At 46.2% G+C, this 21,632-nt stretch overlaps 1 protein-coding gene across 2 annotated transcripts in view; it reads left to right on the plus strand.

Annotated features, from left to right (window-relative positions):
- The window catches only part of LOC143982179 (RAS guanyl-releasing protein 1-like), an 80,370-nt gene that overhangs the window by 17,465 nt on the left and 41,273 nt on the right, over positions 1-21,632 (plus strand). For both annotated transcript variants that reach the window (XM_077480672.1, XM_077480683.1), the window contains exons 7-8: positions 12,001-12,174; positions 13,856-13,972. In XM_077480672.1, coding sequence (XP_077336798.1) covers positions 12,001-12,174; positions 13,856-13,972 — 291 coding nt within the window. The remainder of the gene's footprint in view (positions 1-12,000; positions 12,175-13,855; positions 13,973-21,632) is intronic.

Below are 21,632 nucleotides of genomic sequence, written 5' to 3' on the forward strand. Positions count from 1 at the left end.
TGCGATGCGGGAACCCGCCGCGGATTCGTGGCGTTCCCGCATCACTCCAGTGTGAACCCAGCCTAATAAGCGATCATTTTTCTGATCGCTGTATTAGTGTCACAGGTGACGCTAGTTAGGCAGGTAGGTATTTAGGTTCGCCGCAGCTTTTTATAGCGCCAGGGACCCCCATATACTATCGCATAAAGCCCCCTGATTGCCCCCTAGTTAACCCTTTCACCAGTGATCACCATATAACTGTTACAGGTGACGCTGGTTGGTTAGTTATTTTTTTATAGTTTCAGGGCACCCGCCATTTATTACCTAATAAAGGTTTAACCCCCTGATCACCCGGCGGGTGTCATTTGTGACTGTAATAACTGTTAGGGCAGTTAGGGTTAGCCCCCTTTAGTTCTAAGGTACCCCCCCAACCCCCCCAATAAAGGTTTAACCCTGTGATCACCCCCCCGTCGCCAGTGTCACTAAGGCTGGGTTCACATTGCAGCGGTTTATGAGAACGGATGTGATTCGCACCGCACTGCAGTGCAAATCACATCCGATCTCTGTGCGATTCGAGTTCAGCCATACAGATAGTATGGCTGAATTTGCGTCGCACCCGCCGCACCCGCCGCAAACTCGCACGGGGCCCTTTTTTTGGTCCGCAGCAGAATCGGATCGCATGGGTGTTCACACCATGCGATCCAAGTTTGCAGATCGCACTGCGATATGCGAACTGATCTGGGGGTGTCATTAACATTTCACTGACACTCCCAGCAGTTCGCATAGGGCAGTGTGAACTGCCGCCGGGAGGCATGCGATGCGGGAACCCGCCGCGGATTCGTGGCGTTCCCGCATCGCTCCAGTGTGAACCCAGCCTAATAAGCGATCGTTTTTCTGATCGCTGTATTAGTGTCACAGGTGACGCTAGTTAGGCAGGTAGGTATTTAGGTTCGCCGCAGCTTTTTATAGCGCCAGGGACCCCCATATACTACCGCATAAAGCCCCCTGATTGCCCCCTAGTTAACCCTTTCACCAGTGATCACCATATAACTGTTACAGGTGACGCTGGTTGGTTAGTTATTTTTTTATAGTTTCAGGGCACCCGCCATTTATTACCTAGTCTCACTAGTGTACCCCTAAATTTAGGGGTGTCTACTTTCCAAAATGGGGTCATTTGGGGGGGGTTTGTGCCATCTTGGCATTTTATGGCCTTCAAAACTGTAACGCCCTTAGAAAGCCTGAAGGCGGTGCTTGGTTTTCGGGGCCCCGTACGCGGCTAGGCTCCCAAAAAGTCCCACATATGTGGTATCCCCGTACTCAGGAGAAGCAGCAGAATTTATTTTGGGGTGTCATTTCACATATGCCCATGGCATGCGTGAGCAATATATCATTTAGTGACAACTTTGTGAAAAAAAAAAAAAAAAAAAAAGTTTGTAATTTTCCCGCAACTTGTGGCAAAATATAAAATATTCCATGGACTCAACATGCCTCTCAGCAAATAGCTTGGGGTGTCTACTTTCTAAAATGGGGTCATTTGTGGGGGTTTTGTGCCATCTTGGCATTTTATGGCCTTCAAAACTGTAATAGGTAGTGAGAAGTGAACTCAAAAATTTACGCCCTTAGAAAGCCTGAAGGCGGTGCTTGGTTTTCGGGGCCCCGTACGCGGCTAGGCTCCCAAAAAGTCCCACATATGTGGTATCCCCGTACTCAGGAGAAGCAGCAGAATTTATTTTGGGGTGTCATTTCACATATACCCATAGCATGTGTGAGCAATATATCATTTAGTGACAACTTTGTGTAAAAAAAAATAAAAAAATTTTTTTTTGTCATTATTCAATCGCTTGAGGCAAAAAAATAAAATATTCAATGGGCTCAACATGCCACTTATCAATTTCCTTAGGGGGTCTACTTTCCAAAATGGGGTCATTTGGGGGGGGGTTTGTACTGCCCTGCCATTTTAGCACCTCAAGAAATGATATAGGCAGTCGTAAACTAAAAGCTGCGTAAATTCCAGAAAACGTACCTTAGTTTGTAGATGTGACAACTTTTGCGCAAACCAATAAATATACAGTTATTGACTTTTTTTTTACCAAAGACATGTGGCTGAATACATTTTGGCCTAAATGTATGACTAAAATTGAGTTTATTGGATTTTTCTAATAACAAAAAGTAGAAAATATCATTTTTTTTCAAAATTTGCGGTCTTTTTACGTTTATATCGCAAAAAATTAAAATCGCAGAGGCAATCAAATACCATCAAAAGAAAGCTCTATTTGTGGGAAGAAAAGGACGCAAATTTTGTTTGGGTACAACATTGCATGACCGCGCAATTACCAGTTAAAGCAGCGCAGTGCCAAATTGTAAAAAGACCTCTGGTCATTTACCAGCAAAATGGTCCGGTCTGAAAGTGGTTAATGACGATTAAAGTGAAAAAAAAAAAGTGAAATATTCCTTTAAATATGGTGCCTGGGGGGTGTCTGTAGTATGCCTGTGAAGTGCCACGTGTTTCTCGTGTTTAGAACAGTCCCTGCACAAAATGACATTAAACGGAAATAACACCATTTAAAACTGCTTGCGGTTTTAATGTTATATCTGGTTCCTGCAATATGGTTGAAAATCATTCAGAAAAATGGCATGGGTAGCCCTCCCTTCCCATTACCAGCCCCTTTGGGTCTTGTACGCATATTAAGGGGAACCCAGTACCCATATTAAAAAAAGGAAATGCGTGTGGCCCCCAGGCCCTATATACTCAGAACAGCAGTATACAGGCGGTGCAAACAAGACAGGGACTGTGTAGGTTTGTTGTGTTAAGTTGAATCTGTTTGTAATTTTCAACTGGTACATTTTTAAAGTGTAGCTCCAGTCCAAAAAAACTATTTTTAAGCTTTTTGGAAAACATAGGGAAGGGTTATCACCCCTGTATAATTTGTTTTGTCGTACATCTTTTTTCATCTCACTTCCGTTTGCAAGTAGGAGATGTTTGTAAGTTGGATGTTTGAAAGTAGGGGCCTGCCCTATATGCTCTGCAGAAATGGCGGAACAAGGTGTTGGTTTTGCCACAACATTGTAAGCCCTCAAAGTGACTCTTGGTGGGCGCTGGAGCGCCCTGCTGTGAACGATTATATCAAGAATTGTAATTACATGCCATTGTTGAACAGTGGTAGAAAAATTGACCTTTGGTGGTTTTGGTGCTGGTGCCACAACACTATAAGTCCTCACAGTTACTCTGGGTGGACACAGGAACGGGCCCTCCTGTGAAATATTATATCAAGAATTGTAATTACATGTCCCTGTTAAACAGGGGCAGAAAAATTGGGTCTTAGGCACTGGTGCTGGTGCCACGACACTGCAACCTCTCCCATATACTCTTGTTTTATTGCAGGAATTAGCCCTGCTGCAAAGCATTGCATCAAAAATTGTAATTAAACGCCCCTGTTGAACAGGGGCAGAAAAATTGGGCCTTAGGCACTGGTGCTGGTGCCACCACACTGCAACCTCTCCCATATACTCTAGTTTTATTGCAGGAATTAGCCCTGCTGCAAAGCATTGCATCAAAAATTGTAATTAAACGCCCCTGTTAAACAGGGGCAGAAAAATTGGGCCTTAGGCACTGGTGCTGGTGCCACCACACTGCAACCTCTCCCATATACTCTAGTTTTATTGCAGGAATTAGCCCTGCTGCAAAGCATTGCATCAAAAATTGTAATTAAACGCCCCTGTTAAACAGGGGCAGAAAAATTGGGCTGATGGCATCACCCAGAGCCAGAAATGTTCTTCCAACATATCAGCGGAGGAGGAAGAGGATAGACAATCAACATAACAGGACAGTCACTCAGCATCAGCATAGGCAGTCTTGAAGGGATGTGATATTTCAAAAAAAATTATTCGGTTACATCAGCTTCAGGTGCTTGGTAGCTGTGGGTGATCCAAGACTGATTCATCTTGATGAAGGTCAGTCGATCAACTGATTCGGTGGACAGGCGCACCCTGTGATCGGTAACAAAGCCACCAGCAGCACTGAAGGTGTGTTCCGAAAGAACGCTATATGCAGGACAGGCCAGTAGCTCAATTGCATACTGTGCAAGCTCTGGCCAATGATCCATCCTCAAGACCCAGTAAGCCAGAGGATTTTCGGTGGGAAAGGTGTCCAAGTCTGACCTTGCCCCTAGGTATTCCCGCACCATGTAAATCAGACGCTGGCGATGGTTGCTGGAACCAATCATACCTTGGGGCTGCGGACTAAAAAATTGTCTGAAAGCATCAGTCAGACGGCCACCTTCTCCACCGCTCCTTCTGACCGATGCCTCAGCAACACGTTGTCCAGGACCAGGACTTTGTAACCTCCCAGTCTCTGGGAACGCGTTGCACAGACCTTTCTGCAAGGCCTCCCGGAGATGTCTCATCCTCTGCTCCCTCTGCGATGGCAAGATAAGGTCGGCAACCTTACCCTTGTACCGTGGATCAAGGAGAGTGGCCAGCCAGTAATGGTCCCTCTCCTTGATCCGAAGAATACGAGGATCCTTCCGCAGGCTTTGCAGGATCAGGGAGGCCATGCAGCGTAGGTTAGCTGAGGCATTCGGTCCAGAGTCCTCTGGGTCACTAAGGACAACATGATCCGCAGCTACCTCCTCCCAGCCACGTACAAGTCCACGTGTTTCTTGGGACTGTAAATCATCCCTACAAGACTGCTGCTGCTGATGCTGAGTGCCAGCCTCCACCTCCATGCTGACACAATCATCCTCCACCTCCTCTTCCTCCTCCTCATCCTCTTCCTGTGTGATGGGTGGCACAGCAGGAACACTGTCTGGATAAAGGGGGCCTTGAGAGGCAAGGAAGTCCTCCTCTTCCTGCCTCTGTTCTGCCTCAAGTGCCCTGTCCATTATTCCACGCAGCGTATGCTCCAAGAGGTGAACAAGAGGTACAGTGTCACTGATGCATGCTCTGTCACTGCTTACCATCCTTGTGGCCTCCTCAAACGGTGACAGGACAGTGCATGCATCCCTGATCATGCCCCACTGGCGTGGTGAGAAAAAACCGAGCTCCCCTGACCCTGTCCTGGTGTCGTAGTCGCACAGGTACTCATTGATGTCCCTCTGCTGCATGTGCAGCCGCTGCAGCATGGCCAACGTTGAGTTCCACCTGGTGGGCATGTCACATATAAGGCGGTTCTTGGGCAGGTTCAACTCCTTTTGGAGCTCAGCCAGCCGAGCACAGGCATTAAATGATTGGCGGAAATGCACACAGACTTTTCTGGCCTGCTTCAGGACATCCTGTAAGCCTGGGTACCTGCCCAAGAACCGCTGCACCACCAGGTTAAGGGCGTGAGCTACACAGGGCACATGGGTCAGTTGTCCCTGTCGGAGGGCGGAGAGGAGGTTGGTGCCATTGTCGCAAACCACCATTCCTGGCTTAAGCTGGCGTGGCGTCAACCACCTCTCGGCCAGCCCCTGCAGAGCTGACAAAACATCCGCCCCAGTGTGGCTCCTGTGCCCCAAACAAACCAGCGCAAGCACGGCATGGCATCGTTTTGCCTGCGTACTTGCGTAGCCCCTGGAACGCCTACGGAGCACCGCTGGTTCTGAGGACAGAGCACTGGAAGTGGCCATGGAGGAAGAAGAAGAGGAGGGGGTGGAGGAGAGAGGTGTGTCACAACCAATAGTAGCATTTTGGAGGCGTGGTGGCGGAACAACCTCCAACACTACTGCACCTTGTCCTGCATCCTTCCCAGCTGCCAGAAGAGTGACCCAATGGGCCGTGAAAGACAGGTAACGTCCCTGTCCATGCCTGCTGGACCATGAGTCAGCGGTAATATGCACCTTACCGCTGACCGCCCTGTCCAGCGAGGCAAGGACATTGCCTTCCACATGCCGGAGAGAAAAAGAGAAAAAGTGGCATGTGGGGACCTGCCACTGAGGAACCGCACATTGTACAAACTCACGGAAGGGGGCCGAGTCTACCAACTGAAAAGGCAGCAGTTGAAGTGCTAGCAATTTAGCCAAGCTAGCATTCAACCGCTGGGCATGTGGATGGCTGGGAGTGGACTTCTTTCGCCAGTCCAGCAGCTGGGGCAGGGACATTTGCCTGCTATAATCGGACGTGGGTGTACCGCTAGCAGAGTGCCCGGAAGCACTTGGCTGTGACACACCTAATTCTACACCTTCATTCCTCTCAGAGCAGGTTTCAGAGAGGACTGAAGGTCTAGTGGGGTTGGAGATGCCAGCTGATGAGGAGTAAGGAGAGGTCAGCTTTGTTCTTTGGTGTGGGTCTTTGAGGTACGCTTGCCAACGAGCTGCATGGCAGGTCAACATATGTCTGGTCAAGCATGTGGTGCCCAAGCGGCTGATGTTTTGGCCACGCGAGATACGCTTGAGACATATGTTGCAAATAGCAGCGGTGCGATCTGATGCACTCGTCTCAAAAAAGGCCCACACCAAAGAACTTTTAGAATAACGCGCAGAGGCAGCGCCCTGCACAGGCGGAGCTCTGCGGTGTGATTCAGTCGGTGTGCTGCCCCTAAGCTGGCCCCCGGAGGGCATCCTGCCTCGTTGGACATGTGCCTCCTCCTCCTCCTCCTCCTCCTCTCTCCTACCAGGCACCCACGTGGAGTCAGTGCCCTCATCATCCCCTCCCTCTTCATCGCTGTAGCAAACCTGGCAATATGCTGCAGCTTGTGGAACATGACTGCCAGATTGCTGTCCTTCTTGAGCATCCCCTCTCTCTGCATTCACGCTACTGCCTTCCTCTAGCTGAGTGTCATCATCAGAGGCTACAAAACACTGGGCATCCTCCTGGAGCATGTACCCAACACTGTGCTCAAAGAGTTCAGGAGACTCCTCAGAAGGACGTGGTGGGTCCAGGGAAGGAGTCACTGATGATGACATTGAGACGAGGGAAGACGATGCGTTGGCAGCTGCTTTGCTAGTACCCTGAGACTGGGTGAGAGAGGATGAGGAGGATGAAGAGGGCTTGGTCATCCACTCTACCAAGTCATTGGCATGTTGCCGTTCAACATGTCCAGCTGCCGAAAAGAAGGACAAGCGTGTCCCATGGCCACGTGCTGATGATAATGCACCGCGTCCACGACCAGCACTGTTGTCTCTAGACACAGAGCCTGCTTGCCCTCTTTTATCGGCTCGCGCCTGTCTGCCTCTCCTTGCTGGCCTTCCAGACATGGTAATGGCCTGAAGGGAGTTGGGTAAAACAGCAGTTGGGTAGTGTATATTGTGCTGGAGGCACACAACACCCACTAACTCCTGCAGATGCCTTTATTATAGAATACCAGAGATAAAGGGGTATACTGTAATGGAGTCACACAACACCCACTAAGCCCTGCAGATGCCTTTATTATAGAACACCAGAGATAAAGGGGTATACTGTAATGGAGTCACACAACACCCACTAAGCCCTGCAGATGGCTCTATTAGAGAACAGCAATAAAGGGTAGATACAGGTGTATATTGTGCTGGAGGCACAAAACACCCACTAACTCCTGCAGATGCCTTTTTCATAGAACACCAGAGATAAAGGGGTATATACAGATGTATACTGTGCTGTGCTGGAGGCACACACAACTTCCAATAACTCCTGCAGATGGCAAGTGGGCTCAAATAGAGAAGAGCTATGTAGGTGGATATAGCGGTGTGTACAGGGTACAGAGCATGCAGACAGCACGCACAAGCTCCTAACACTACTGACTGCAAGCTCTATTATAAAAGATAGATCACTAGCTATATAGGTGAGGTGAATATAGCGGTGTATACTGCGGTCAGAGCACACAGACAACAACCACTACAGAAGAGCAAGATCGAAAATCGGCCGATAACGATCGGTGTATACTGTGTTAAAGGTACACAGAACACCCACTAACTGCTTCAGATGCCAACACACTACACAAGGCCGCCGCGCTGGCGGCCTTATATAGTGTGGGGCGTGTACTACACAGCCTGAGCTATGATTGGCCACAGACATCCTGCCTGTGGCCAATCATGGCTCTCCTCGCTGCTGGCGCTGTGATTGGCCAAGCATGCGGGGTCACAGTGCATGTTTGGCCAATCATGAGCCAGCAATGCACTGCGATGACGCAGTGCATTGTGGGCGGTGAGCGCCACACGAATTTGGCGCGAACGGCCCATAACGTTCGGAATTCGTCGAACGGGCGAACAGCCGATGTTCGAGTCGAACGTATGTTCGACTTGAACACGAAGATCATCCCTATGGATTTGGGACTGTGTCACTACCACCCCCATTATGGACATGAGCTGCCCCATGCTCCTTTGTATACACAGAGCTGAAGAAAGTATTTAATAAATTAGCATTATTTTTGTCCCCAGTCACCCACTCCAGATTATTTTGTAAAGGGCCTACATGCTCAGACTTGACCTTTTTACTATTAATATATTTGAAGACTTTTTGGGTGTTTGTCCTACTATCTTTTGCAATCTGTCTTTCCTTTTTCAATTTTTGCATCCTTGATTTCCTTTTTAGATATTCTGTTATATTCTTTGTAACATATAAATGACACTAGTGTTCCTTCATTTTTTATATTTTTTAAAAGTGCTTTTCTTATAGTTTATAGCTTTTTTAACTTTGGCCGTGAGCCACATAGGTTTTATTTTTAGCCTTTTAACTGGTTCCCGACCAGCGCACGCCGATGTACGTCGGCAGAATGGCACGGGCAGGCATATTGGCGTATAGGTACGTCCAATCTTTAATGCCGCCCTGCCATCGAGAGCGCGCCACCGCCAGTCGTGGGTCCTGCGGACTCAATCGTCTCACGGGACGGCTGAAAGGAGAAATGCTATTGTAAACAGCATTTCCCCGTTCTGCCTAGCAACTAGTGATGCTGATCTCTGCGCCATGTGATTGGAGCAGAGATCAGTGTTCACTAAATGAAAGCCACGCCCCCCACAGTTAGTAACACACCCCTAGGAACACTTAACACCCCTACACTGCCACCCACTGGTTAACCCCTTCACTGCCAGTGTCATTTACATAGGAATCACAGCATTTATATAGCAGTGATTGCTGTATAAATGACAATGCTCCCAAAAATGTGTCAAAAATGTTCTATGTGTCAGCCATAATGTCGCAGTCACAATAAAAATCACTGATCGCCGCTGATCGCCGCCATTACTAGTAAAAAAAAAAATTTATAAAAATGCCATAAAAACTATCCCCTATATTGTAAACGCTATAACTTTTGCGCAAACCAATCAATAATTGCGATTTTTTTTTTTACTAAAAATATGTAGAAGAATACGTATTGGCCTAAACTGAGGGAAAAAAAGTTTTTTTATATATTTTTGGGGGATATTTATTATAACAAAAAGTAAAAAATAATGCGTTTTTTTCAAAATTGTCGCTCTATTTTTGTTTATAGCGCAAAAAATAAAAACCGCAGGGGTGATCAAATACCACCAAAAGAAAGCTCTATTTGTGGGAAAAAAGGACGTCAATTTTGATTGGGAGCCACGTCGCACGACCGTGCAATTGTCATTTAAAGCGACGCAGTGCCGAATTGCAAAAAGTGGTCTGGTCTTTGACCAGCAAAATGGTCCGGTCTGTAAGTGGTTAAACTTATTGCCCATGGGAATATATATGTTCTACGTCAGTGCCAATCAGCAGCAAGACATCAAGAAGAATGTCCCATAAGGGAGTGTAGAGGCGCTTTGCATTGCGCCACAAAGCATAACAAAACCTTGTAAATGAATTGTCTCGCCTGCAATCAGCTGACTGCATTGGCGTTATGCTTCCTATAGTGCACTGTGTCCGCCTCCCAAACACAGTGCACTTAAAAGGACCTTTTTTTTTAAAGAGCCTTTTTTTGGCGATTAGCTTTGGGGGGGCGTCCATGCACCCCCTATGGATGAGCTGCCACTGGACCCCATCACCCCTAGGGATGGGAACCCCATCTCCAGACAATGCTGGCTGGCAAGGCTGAAGCCAGCCACTCTTGGTTGCCAGAATGGGGGAGGGGGCAGTAAAATCCAACTCCCCATCCACATTCTCCCTCAGGGTGAACTGGCTTTGTATTAGTGAAGCACCTTAAAGTGAGGTAAACCTGTGCTGTTATTATTAGTATGTCTTCATTTATTAGCAGGTGAATATGGTCCTCCATGCATTCACATACATTGAATCTGGGCCCTTAAGTGGAAGAAGGCTGTTGACCCTTGGCCTTACAGCCCACACCCCAAATGGGCTTTCTTTTTGAAAGCTGTAGGAAGTGTCCATGAACTACAAAAGCACTCATCAGCACCCTCGCAGTTCCTTGAGAACTACAAGTCGTTTTCTACGCTGTCAGACAGGACTTCTAGTTTATTCATTCACAGATCCCTGTGAATAGATGCAGCTGTTTGGGAAGAGCCTCGCACAGCTGCGCTGTTTTAAAATTGTGACAGCGGGTGTGGGGAGAAGCTCCCCTGCCTGCTGTCACAAGAGGAGAATTAGGGGGTGCTCTTTAGTAATTAGTTACATTTTGCACCCTTACCTGTAGCTACAGACATCATAGCGGCTGTTCTGCCGCTTGATCATTCTTATGGGAGGCAAGAGGGGATGTCCCTCGCCTCCTGCCGCCCTCCGCGTTCGAAAAATTGCTGCTCAAATACCGTACGCCATTGTATTCTCTAGGGTCTTTGCTAAAAAAAAACATATATAATGTTTGGGGGTTCTATGTAATTATAGCAAAAAAAATTATGATTTTTACATGTAGGAGAGAAATGTCAGAATTGGCCTGGGTGCCAAGTGGCTAATTACAAGGTGAAACATTTTACTAAAAGTGAACTTGTTCTTTAACCACTAGGCATCCGTGCTATAGCCGAAATACGGCCACAGCGTGGACTCTAATTGCCAGGAGGGCGTCCCTGGACGTCCTCTTGTTTTCTTCCCACATATAAGATCATCTCTCATTGCTGGCTCTCTCTCCTCAAACAGAGACAGCGTGTGAGGAGGGAGAGCGAATGGCTGCAGCGCAAGTGTAAGAAAAAAAAAAGAAGGAAAAATAAAGTGCCCCTCAGTACCTGTCAGTGCCATCCATCCGTGCCATCTGTCCCCAGTGCCAACTATAAGTGCCATCTGTCACCAGTGCCACGTATAAGTGGCATCTGTCATCAGTGCCACATCAGTGTCACGTGTCAGTGCCTCCAATTAATGCCATCTGCCATCAGTGCCACGTATTAGTGTCATCTGTCATCTGTGCCACGTTTTAGTGCTACATGTCATCAGTGCCACGTATTAGTGCCATCTGTCATAAGTCCCACATCAGTGTCACGTATCAGTGCCATCTGTCATCGGTGCCACGTCGGTGTCACGTGTCATTGTCCTGGTGCTCCAGGGCCTTCAAAAGTCTGAGCCCACGTACACACGGTCGGAGATTTTGCCAACCAAATCCGTCGGATTTTGCCCGTCGGATTTAGTCCGATGGATTGTGTCCGAAACTGTTGCATACACACGGTCGGGCCAAATTTGTGGAAAATCCGATCTTTCAGAACGTGATGATGTAATTTCGTTACGATGAGACTACATTCAGGCTAGTAGCCAATAGATTTGGTCTAGGAATTTGATATGAGCATGCGTGGCACTTTGTCCAATCGGAATTCTCTACAAACGATTGGACAAAGTCCGATCGGATCATGTTGTCGGAAAATTTCATAGCCCAGCTCTAAAACTTTGGTGGTCCGATATTCCGACGGAAACAGTCCGATGGAGCCCACACACAGTCGAATTATCCGACAACGCGGTCCGATCGAACATTTTTGGTCGGAATGTCCGACCATGTGTACAAGGGCTAAGAGTCACATCCCTGACTCATCCAATTGTGTGTGCAAATGTTAGCTTGAGTCATTGACCTCTGTGAATATAAATTTTATATAAGGCATCTAAAAACAGGATAACACATAAAAAAGCCATAAATGTCTACAAAACTTTATAAATTATATTTAAGTTCTTAAAGTATGTAGAATGGTCTGAATATATAGGCTGATACCAAATTTATATTACTATCTGAATATGACTTCTCTTTGTCAGCATTTAGACTATCGGAGCTACACTTTGCAGAGTTCTCTGCGAGAAATCCCTCGGCTGGAGCGGTCAGTCTCCTTATGCAACAATATTTCACAGTGGGTTCAACTCATGATCCTCCATCGCCCAACTCCACAGCAGAGAGCTGAGGTCTTCACCAAATTTATCCACATGACTCAGGTGGGAATTGAACATGATTGCATCAAAATCACAGGAGAGTATGCTTTGTGTCATGTTTGCATCATATCTGCACCCAAAATTGGTTTTACTAAGTTGTACTTTTTATGTTTTGGCATCATGTTGCACTTTTTGGAAATCAGCATGCTGCATGCTCCATTTTCTGTGTCAGCAGTGTCAGGGCTTATTCACACGTGTCCTTTATCCTGCATTAAAATGCATACATTTTCCCACATAAGATGCAATTCATGTCAAAATACCAATAATTCCAATATGGCTAATTCTTCTCTGTGTTCTACAGGGAGTGGGGAATGGTAAAACCACCTGTCAGTTCTTTTGGGATTTTTGTGATGTGAACCCAATAGTACAAATAGGACCGTTCACTTTCTGTCCTGGAGACACTCAAAAAAATGGAAGGGAAATCATAATTTTAACTGTAATTACTTTCTGTTTCCCAGGACAAATATATAAGGTGAGAATCTCTAGCTGGGTTAGCAGTAAAAACCTGACAGGGGTTTTAATCCCGTCCATACTCCATTCTGAACTAGAATAAAGTTTTGGTCAGAGATATAGCTTAAAACATAGGACATGCTGCTGCATAAAAGCTGACCATGCACTATATGAATTTCAGGAATTCACCAAAATGTGCTCAGTGGGTGGCCCTATCGACAGCCTCCCGCCCAACATTTTTCAATGGAAGGAGCCAGGTGGAAAATTGACGTCTGAAAAATGGCTGCATCTGATTGCTATTCGAGTATTCGAGACGGCTGGTGGGCTGTCAAAATACAAAAGCCCCAGTGGGGGATTCGTCCATCCATGCCGTTTAACTATTATTGTATGGCCATCTTAAAATGATTATAAGGGAGGAAGATTTTTTTACCCTAATGCATTCTATGCATTAAGTTAAAAAAAACGTCTGTGTCAGAGGATCCCCCCCAGCCCCCCGTTATACATACCTGAGCCCAATCTCGATCCAGCGATGTGCTCGAGAACAACGGCTCTATTCGCTGTCTTCTCATTGAGCAGCCACTGGCTCCCACTGCTCTGAATCAAATTCTGTATGAAGGAGCAGGGGGGCAGGGCCGAGCCGCCTTGTCTGTGTCAATAGATGCAAACAGGATGACTCGAGAGTGAGCCCGCACAAGTGCCCCCATAGAAAGCTCCTTTCTATAGGACACTCACTGAAGAGGTAGAGCCAGGAGTGCCGGTGGGGACCTGAGAACAGGAGGATAGAGGCTTCTCTGTGCAAAACCAGTACACAGAGCAGGCAAGTATAACATGTTTATTATTTTAATACAAAAAAAAAAATGAAGGACAGCCAGACAACTAGTATTGTCAGCAATGACAACCTTAGCATTTCTCTAGGTTTTTATTTAATTTTATTGTACATTTGCTTCTGTTTGAATTGCTTGATTTATCATTAGGCTCTATAGGTACGGTCCTATAGAGCCAGAGGTCAAAAGGTGGCTTCTCCGATAAGAAAAATATTGTAATCTCATATAAATGAGAACATGGTCTCAAAAGAAGGGATCCTAGATGAGACATGCATTGTACAACTGTCATCTTATATCTGTAGGGACCTCAGTAGTTTTGTTTTGTCTTTGAGTAATCAATAAAGGAGCATATGGCCCCAATGATATTTGCAGTGATATTTCTTTATTTATTGTATTTGTTTACTTGACAGAAACTCCGTAAACACCAGAACTTTAACACCTTGATGGCAGTGATTGGAGGGCTGTGCCATAGTGCCATCTCCAGGTTAAAGGAGACACATAGTCATCTGTCACATGATGTACTAAAGGTAAGTGTGAACGAATCACGTCTTTTATAGGATTTGTAATTAAAGGCCAAATACACCCAAAAAAGAATGACCCATCTATCTCTCAAAGCAGCTCCATTGGTAGGATTTTCTTGCAGGAGGTTGTTTCTGTTCCCTCCCAAGGGGCTAAAATGATGGAGTCGATCTCTTGTAATTGATTTTTTGTAAAGATGCTTTTAAATTTTGAATGTAGACAAGTAACATACACCTATGCCGCGTACACGCGATCCACTCAAGCTTGGCTTGCATATACACGGTCACACAAAAGTTCTCTGAACTTTCGACCGCCAAGAACGCAGTGATGTACAACACTACGAGGAGCTGAGAAAATTAAGTTCAATGCTTCCGAGCATGCGTCGAATTGTTTCCGTGCATGCGTAGGAATTTTGCACGTCGGAATTGCTACAGACGATCGTAATTTCTGATCGTAACTTTTTCTGTTGGAAGAATAGAGAACCTGCTCTCAATCTTTTGCTGGAGCAAATTCCGCCAGCAAAAGCTCTCATCAGACTTCTGCTGGCGGGATTTCCAATCGTGTGTACAGAGCTCAACACATAAAAATGGGGCAATTCAAGAGAGACACTATGGGGGTTATTTACTAAAGGCAAATCCACTTTGCACTACAAGTGTACTTGAAAGTACAGTCACTTTAGATCTGAGAGGAAGATCTGAAATGAGGGGAAGCTCCTCTGATTTTATCATGCAATCATGTAAAAGCAAAAATGCTGTTTTTTATTTTCCTTGCATGTCCCCCTCAGATCTACAGCGACTGCACTTCCAAATGTACTTGTAGTGCACCTGTAGTAAATGCCTTTAGTAAATCCACCCCTATGTTCACAATAAACTGTAAATGCATTATACAATAGCCATGGTGGTTAGAAATAGTCATATCAAAACATAATGAATAAGTAATAGTACAGTCTCCCAGTTTTAATCATCACCAGTCTGTAACTCTGTGACTCAGACCGTGGACACCAAATTTTGTCAAATTTCTCAGCAGAACCCCTATTGGAGAATGTTATTTGGTGTAGGGGAAGGGCAGAGTTAACCATTTTTTTCCACTGTGAAGTGAAGGGGGAGAGAGGATCTCTTTCAGGTGTAGCACTGACCCCCAAAGAAACGGCTGGTTTTAATGGACTTACCGTTACCTTCTTCACTTTGATTTGCATCTAGGGGTTTCCCGTGGTAGATGGCCCAAGAACTATAGAGACTGACGACAGATCCACTTAAAGTGATTTTTATTTGCAAAAACGTAGTTAACAGTCTCTCAGTATAGGATCAGAGGGTTTAGGTGGAAAGTCCAGGTGCCCTTAATGTCAAAGACAATATAGAAGAACTCTCTTACTTTGAATAAATCCAGAGAATAGCCATTCACAGCTGGATCTTCACCCTAATTGGATAGTCTTTCTCTCACCAGGCCTAGCAGCCAACAGGGCGCTTGAGTCAAGAACAAGTCTCTGCCACAGACTTTGTTATAGAACACGTGTAAGGAAACTTGAAAACTTGTAGAACGCTCGTGTGGTACCAGTATCTTGCAGCCGGTCCGGCGATACTGCACGAGATTGGATTCGCTTAGGTCCTTCAGCTTTACCAGGCCCTTGTTGAGAAGCCAACCCTTATGTGGCCTTCTCCCGAAGAGTCCTCCCCTGGATGACTTCGAAGTTGCTGGGCCTCTCCACAACCTGAGACGGCACCGAGCCACCTCAGAATCCTTCCTTTCGTTTCCTCGCCTCGGGCTAGCCAGCCCTGAGACGTAAAGTCGGGTGGATCCGCACCCCAGGTCATAGGCATCCTGGGGGCTGGTCAGGAGGACCAGGACCATGCAGTCAGAACATACTTCTGGACCGGAACCCCGAAAACACGTGACATCCGCATCTTAAGTACCTCTCCCAGAAGGCACAGCAAGAGTGACACTCCCACTGGACTGACTCCGAGAGAAAGTAACCTTAAAGCACCCAACCAGACTGTGTTACCATGCCTGCCAGAAGTGACAGCGCCCCCCATGGCCAGGCAGAACACCTTGTAGTCTAGTCCGACTGATGCTTAGGTCAAAATTTGGAGCAATCAAACCCAAACCAAACTGCGGTTTAGATTTAACCTTAAAGTGGAAGTAAACCCTTCTATAATTTTCAGTCAAGGAAGCTGCCATCTTGGCCTCTAATGATTATTCAACTGCCATAATGCTACACATGTGATCAGTTATGAAACCAGCCATTGGATGGTTTGAAAGTTTGGTTAAGAACACAACCAATGTGAAAGTTAGCATTTCCGGCATGCCGGGAATGTAAGTGTTTCTTGAAACTGGGTTTACTCCCGCTTTAAATGTAAAAAACACATAGTGCGTGCTCTTCAGGAGCCGGTGCTACACAGGTAAGAAGAATATTTTTTTTTTAACATAAAAATACTTGGTTCTTATTAGTTACTTGGCATGAATTTGGAGTATCAGAACCAAAAGACACGCCTTGGGGCATCAGAGGTTAGGCAGGCCCAATGCAGTTTCAATAAAACAGCTGGCCTGTGTCCAAAAAGATTGCACATGGGGGCAAGGGCATAGTGTTTAAGTCAAATTTCTACGTTTTTTTTTTTATTCTCCATTATGAAACATCCATCAAAGAAATGTGAAATTTTTCTGGCTGCAGTAGTTGGGTCATACCGCGAATTCTGGTATCACTACTTCCCCACCGCAGTAGGTTGTTTAAGCTGGGTGTGGTTTTCGAGTGACAGCTGAAAAAGTTGTCACATATTTTTCTTAATCATTTTTGTATCCTATTGGGTGGAGTATACCATGGGTGGGATTGCTCGGAAACAGGGCAGGGGAAGGGGGGTTGGAAGTTTCCTAATGCCGCGCACACACTGTCGAACTGTTTGACGTACTTAGTCCGTCATACAATCCGACGGACAATCCGTCGTACTTTCCACTGAACGGACTTGACCACACACGGATACACAAACAGTCCGACGAAAGCTTGCGCGATGACGTACAGCACGTACGACGGGACTAGAAATAGGAAGTCCAAGACACAGCAAAGCCCTGTAAATCCTTTCTGGGCATGCGCCATTCTTAGTCCGTCGGACTAGCATACTGACGACCGTATTGTCCGCTGAAACCAAAGTACGACGGACAGATTTTTGGAAAAACCGAAATTCTTAGTACTCCAGACTGCACGCTGAAAAAGTCCGCTGAAGCCCACACACGAGCGGATTGTCCGCTGAAATGTGTTTCAACGGACTAAGTACGTCAAACAGTTCGACCGTGTGTACGCGGCATTAATGTTTTGTATTTTTCTTTTTCTTATGCAAAATGAATAAGCAGACATTATAATAAAAAAAAATCCAATCGCATGAGCAGGAAATTACACATCTGGGAGTATTCTGTAAACCCGCGCTGTGTACAGAACACCTTCAGGTTGCCATATTGCAGTATTTATTTTTTATTTTTTAAATTTTTAGAAAGTTACAGTGACTTTAGATTGAAATGAAAAGATCATTTTTAATATCACTAAATTACAAAATGGCTTGTGTAGCAGTTTTTTTATACTATATTTATTTTTTGGGCAAAAGTGGAGTTCTGCCGCATATACACGATCAAATTTCTCGTCAGAAAAAGATATGACGGCTTTTTCAAAAGGGATTCCGCTCAAGTTTGCCTTGCATACACACGGCCATGCAAAAGTTTGCTGAAATTACGCCCGTCAAGAACGCAGTGACGTACAACACTACGACGAGCCAAGAAAATGAAGTTCAATGCTTGCGAGCCTGCGTCGAATAGTTTACGAGCATGCATAGGAATTTTTGGGATTGCCACAGACAATCGCATTTTTGGATGGGAACTTTTCCCAACGAAAAATTGAGAGCATGCTCTGAATCTTTTGCTAGCTGGAATTCGGCCAGCAAAAGACTGATGGAGCATACATGCAGTCGCATTTTCCGACAAAAAACTCTCATCGGTGTTTTTGCAGGCTGAAATTCCGATCATGTGTACACAGCAATTCTTTTTAAAGCAGTTGTATGCCCTGAGAAAAAAAAAACTGTAAGGCAAAGTTATACTAGTTCATTATGAAGTACTTACCCTAGAACGAAGCGTCTGCATCCCCTCCCAGTCACTGTTGAGGCAGCTGACATGTTCCTTCTGCTTTTCTTCTGGGTTTGTGGCTCCAATCGTGTGAGTGGCCGGAGCCACGATGAAATCACCCGCGGGATATGCATGGGAGTCCTCCGTTCCGGCAACTGAATTTCTGGTGCCGACTCTTCAGAGTGCATGCAGGGCGAATATCTCCTAAACCATGCAGGTTTAGGAGATATTAATTTTACCTACAGGTAAGCCTTATCATAGGCTTACCTGTATGTAAAAATCACTAAGCGGAGGATACAACCGCTTTAAGGACATACAGGTGGAGCTACCTTTAGGCCTCATGCATACAGAACAACTTGTTTTCCTCCCCGGATGCATTTGCTCCTGGCAGGAAAAAGGCAACTTAGAAAATGCACCTAAAGCTAAAATGCAAATGCAGGTGCATTCTTTATTCATTCCATTGGCCAGAATATTAATTTATTCTGGCTATTGGAATGATTGAAAATAGAAAGAAATCCTGCGAGACACCACTGTCTAGAATGATGCTTAAAGTGGTTTAAATAACCCAAAGACTAATGGTATTAAGCCTGTCACATGTATCATGAAAGATGAATACATGATCTAAAAGCTGCTAGCGTTGAACACGTCACATATATCGTGCAAAGATAAATACATTAATTGAATATGCCGCGCTAAAAATTATATAGATTGTAGTGTATACTAAAACAATGTAAAATTAATCAAATTAATACAACTAATAAATGGATATAATATACATACAAAACCAATTTAAAGTGAATCGTGCATAACTATGTTTAAAACCATAACATAAACAATAACATATAGAAAAGTGCTCCTGTGAAATATATAGTGTCCAAATATGTCATAAATGACCGTGCTCAAAATAAACAACACTGCAGGGGATATGTGATTTAGATCATAAGACAAAGTGCTCATGTGCATATAAATCGCATCCAGATCGCATCCCACTGCGTCTCTACTAACGTAATAAAAGTTTGTGTAATTCAGGAACAATAAAAAGTGTGATCCAAGATGTGCTGGGGTATCTTGACTCAGGTACCCCCCTTAGGTAGTAAACGCTTACCTTGGGGCGTGCGACTTTGCGATTAAGCTGAGTCAAAGCACGCATGGGAACCACCTCTGGGCTCTTTAGAATGTCAGGCTCCCGGGTTCCTCAGCATAGTTATCCAGGATATGTGAAAGGAAAAACTCGATAGTGCAATGACGTTTTAAACAATTTATTTCACTAAAGCAAAGATCCCCATCTGGGGTACTCAAGTGCGTCAGTGCACCATTCTATGATAAACATGTAGAAGATTATACCAGGGTGGAATCGGGATGATACAAGCGTCCTTCTTAGCTTACAAAATGTCTTGTCGTGCTGTCCTGATCCCATCCTCACAGTTTTCATATCTGAGTACTTCTGTTGTTTTATGTTAAACGGTGAAGAAGTTCCTCTCTACTATCAAGATTTAAGCAACCGTTAATTTATAATATGGACTTTTTCACTGTTATATTTTTTTTAAATATTATTTTTATTGATACATTTATTGTTGCACTTTATATTTGAATTGATTTATTCTTTGAGGTCTTATAGCACTTTTCAAGCAGGTAGTAGTTACTTCATCTGCACTTTTATTGCACATGCCACTTTCTTCCATGTTATATGGCAGGGATGTGCAATTAGCGGACCTCCAGCTGTTGCAGAACTACCAGTCCCATGAGGCACAGCAAGGCTCTGACAGCCATAAGCATGAAACCCAGAGGCAGAGGCATGATGGGACTTGTAGTTCTGCAACAGCTGGAGGTCCGCTAATTGCATATCCCTGTTATATGGTCTTTAAAGTGCAGGTCCAGCTGACAAACACTGTAGCTGCTGACTTTTAACCTCCCTGGCAGTATGATTAGTTCTGGTTTTAGGTGCTGAAAGCGGTACAATTATTTTGCATGGAAATTTGGCGTTTTATATTGTAGGTCTGTAATTCTTAAGCCGCGTACACACGGGGCGGACTGTCTGGCCAATTTAGTCCGTCAGACAATCCGACGGACAGTCCGTCATACTTTCAAATGAACGGACTTGACCACACACACCACTTTTTGAGCGGACTAATATGGCGTACTAAGTCCGCCATACTATCCACCCTACTTTTGAAATGAACGGACTCGCCCACACACGCGGAGGAATGTCCGCTCATTTCGAGCGCGTCTCCAGGTAGGCGGGGCCCGCGAAGGAGACGTCGCTGGCCCCGCCGCCTGGTATGGACTTAAAGGGGAACCCCAACGCCGAAAAAAATTGGCGTGGGGGTCCCCCCCAAGTCCACAACAGACCCTTGTCCGAGCACGCTACCCGGCCGGCCAGGAAAGGGGGGCGAGCGAGCGCCCCCCCTCCTGAGCCGTACCAGGCCGCGTGCCCTCAACATGGGGGGGTGCCTTGGGGAAGGGGGGGCCGCGCGGCCCCCCCACCCCAAAGCACCTTGTCCCCATGTTGATGAGGACAAGGGCCTCTTCCCGACAACCCTGGCCGTTGGTTGTCGGGGTCTGCGGGCGGGGGGCTTATCGGAATCCGGGAGCCCCCTTTAATAAGGGGGCCCCGGATACCGGCCCCCCCACCCTATGTGAATGAGTATGGGGTACAATGTACCCCTACCCATTCACCTGTGAAAAAAAGTACAAAAAAAAACACAACACAGGGTTAAAATATTTTATTGCACAGCTCCGGGGGTCTTCCGTCTTCGGGGGTCTTCTCACCGGACTCCTCCGCTATCTTCTTGTAGCTCTTTTGCTAGCGGAGGAGCCCGGCTTTCTTCCTCGCCGCCGGCCTCTTCATCCGACTTCGGGGGTCTTGTCCCCCTCTTCGGTTCTTCTGCCGGGCCACCGCGCCTTCTTATAGCTCTTTTACAGGCGGTGGCCCGTTCTTCTTCTTCTTCTTCTTCTTCTTCTCCAGGAGATGTTGCCTCGACGATCTCCCTGGCCGGAATGCCAGGGACGCGCTGCGCTGCCACTTGTATAGGGACAATGGGGCGGTGTCACATGGGTTGATGTCACATGGGTTGGTCACATGGGTTGATGTCACAGTCGCCATGTGACATCAACCCATGTGACCAACCCATGTGACATCAACCCATGTGACACCGCCCCATTGTCGCCCACACACGCGGAGGAATGTCCGCTCATTTCGAGCGCGTCTCCAGGTAGGCGGGGCCCGCGAAGGAGACGTCGCTGGCCCCGCCGCCTGGTATGGACTTAAAGGGGAACCCCAACGCCGAAAAAAATTGGCGTGGGGGTCCCCCCCAAGTCCACAACAGACCCTTGTCCGAGCACGCTACCCGGCCGGCCAGGAAAGGGGGGCGAGCGAGCGCCCCCCCCTCCTGAGCTGTACCAGGCCGCGTGCCCTCAACATGGGGGGGTGCCTTGGGGAAGGGGGGGCCGCGCGGCCCCCCACCCTATGTGAATGAGTATGGGGTACAATGTACCCCTACCCATTCACCTGTAAAATAAAAGTACCAAAAAAAACACAACACACGAGATAAAATACTTTATTGCACAGCT

This window comes from Lithobates pipiens, unplaced genomic scaffold (assembly GCF_037356315.1).
Source record: "Lithobates pipiens isolate NorthernLeopardFrog02 unplaced genomic scaffold, aLitPip1_a1.2 Scaffold_1, whole genome shotgun sequence".
In the NCBI taxonomy this organism is placed as follows: Eukaryota; Metazoa; Chordata; class Amphibia; order Anura; family Ranidae; genus Lithobates; species Lithobates pipiens.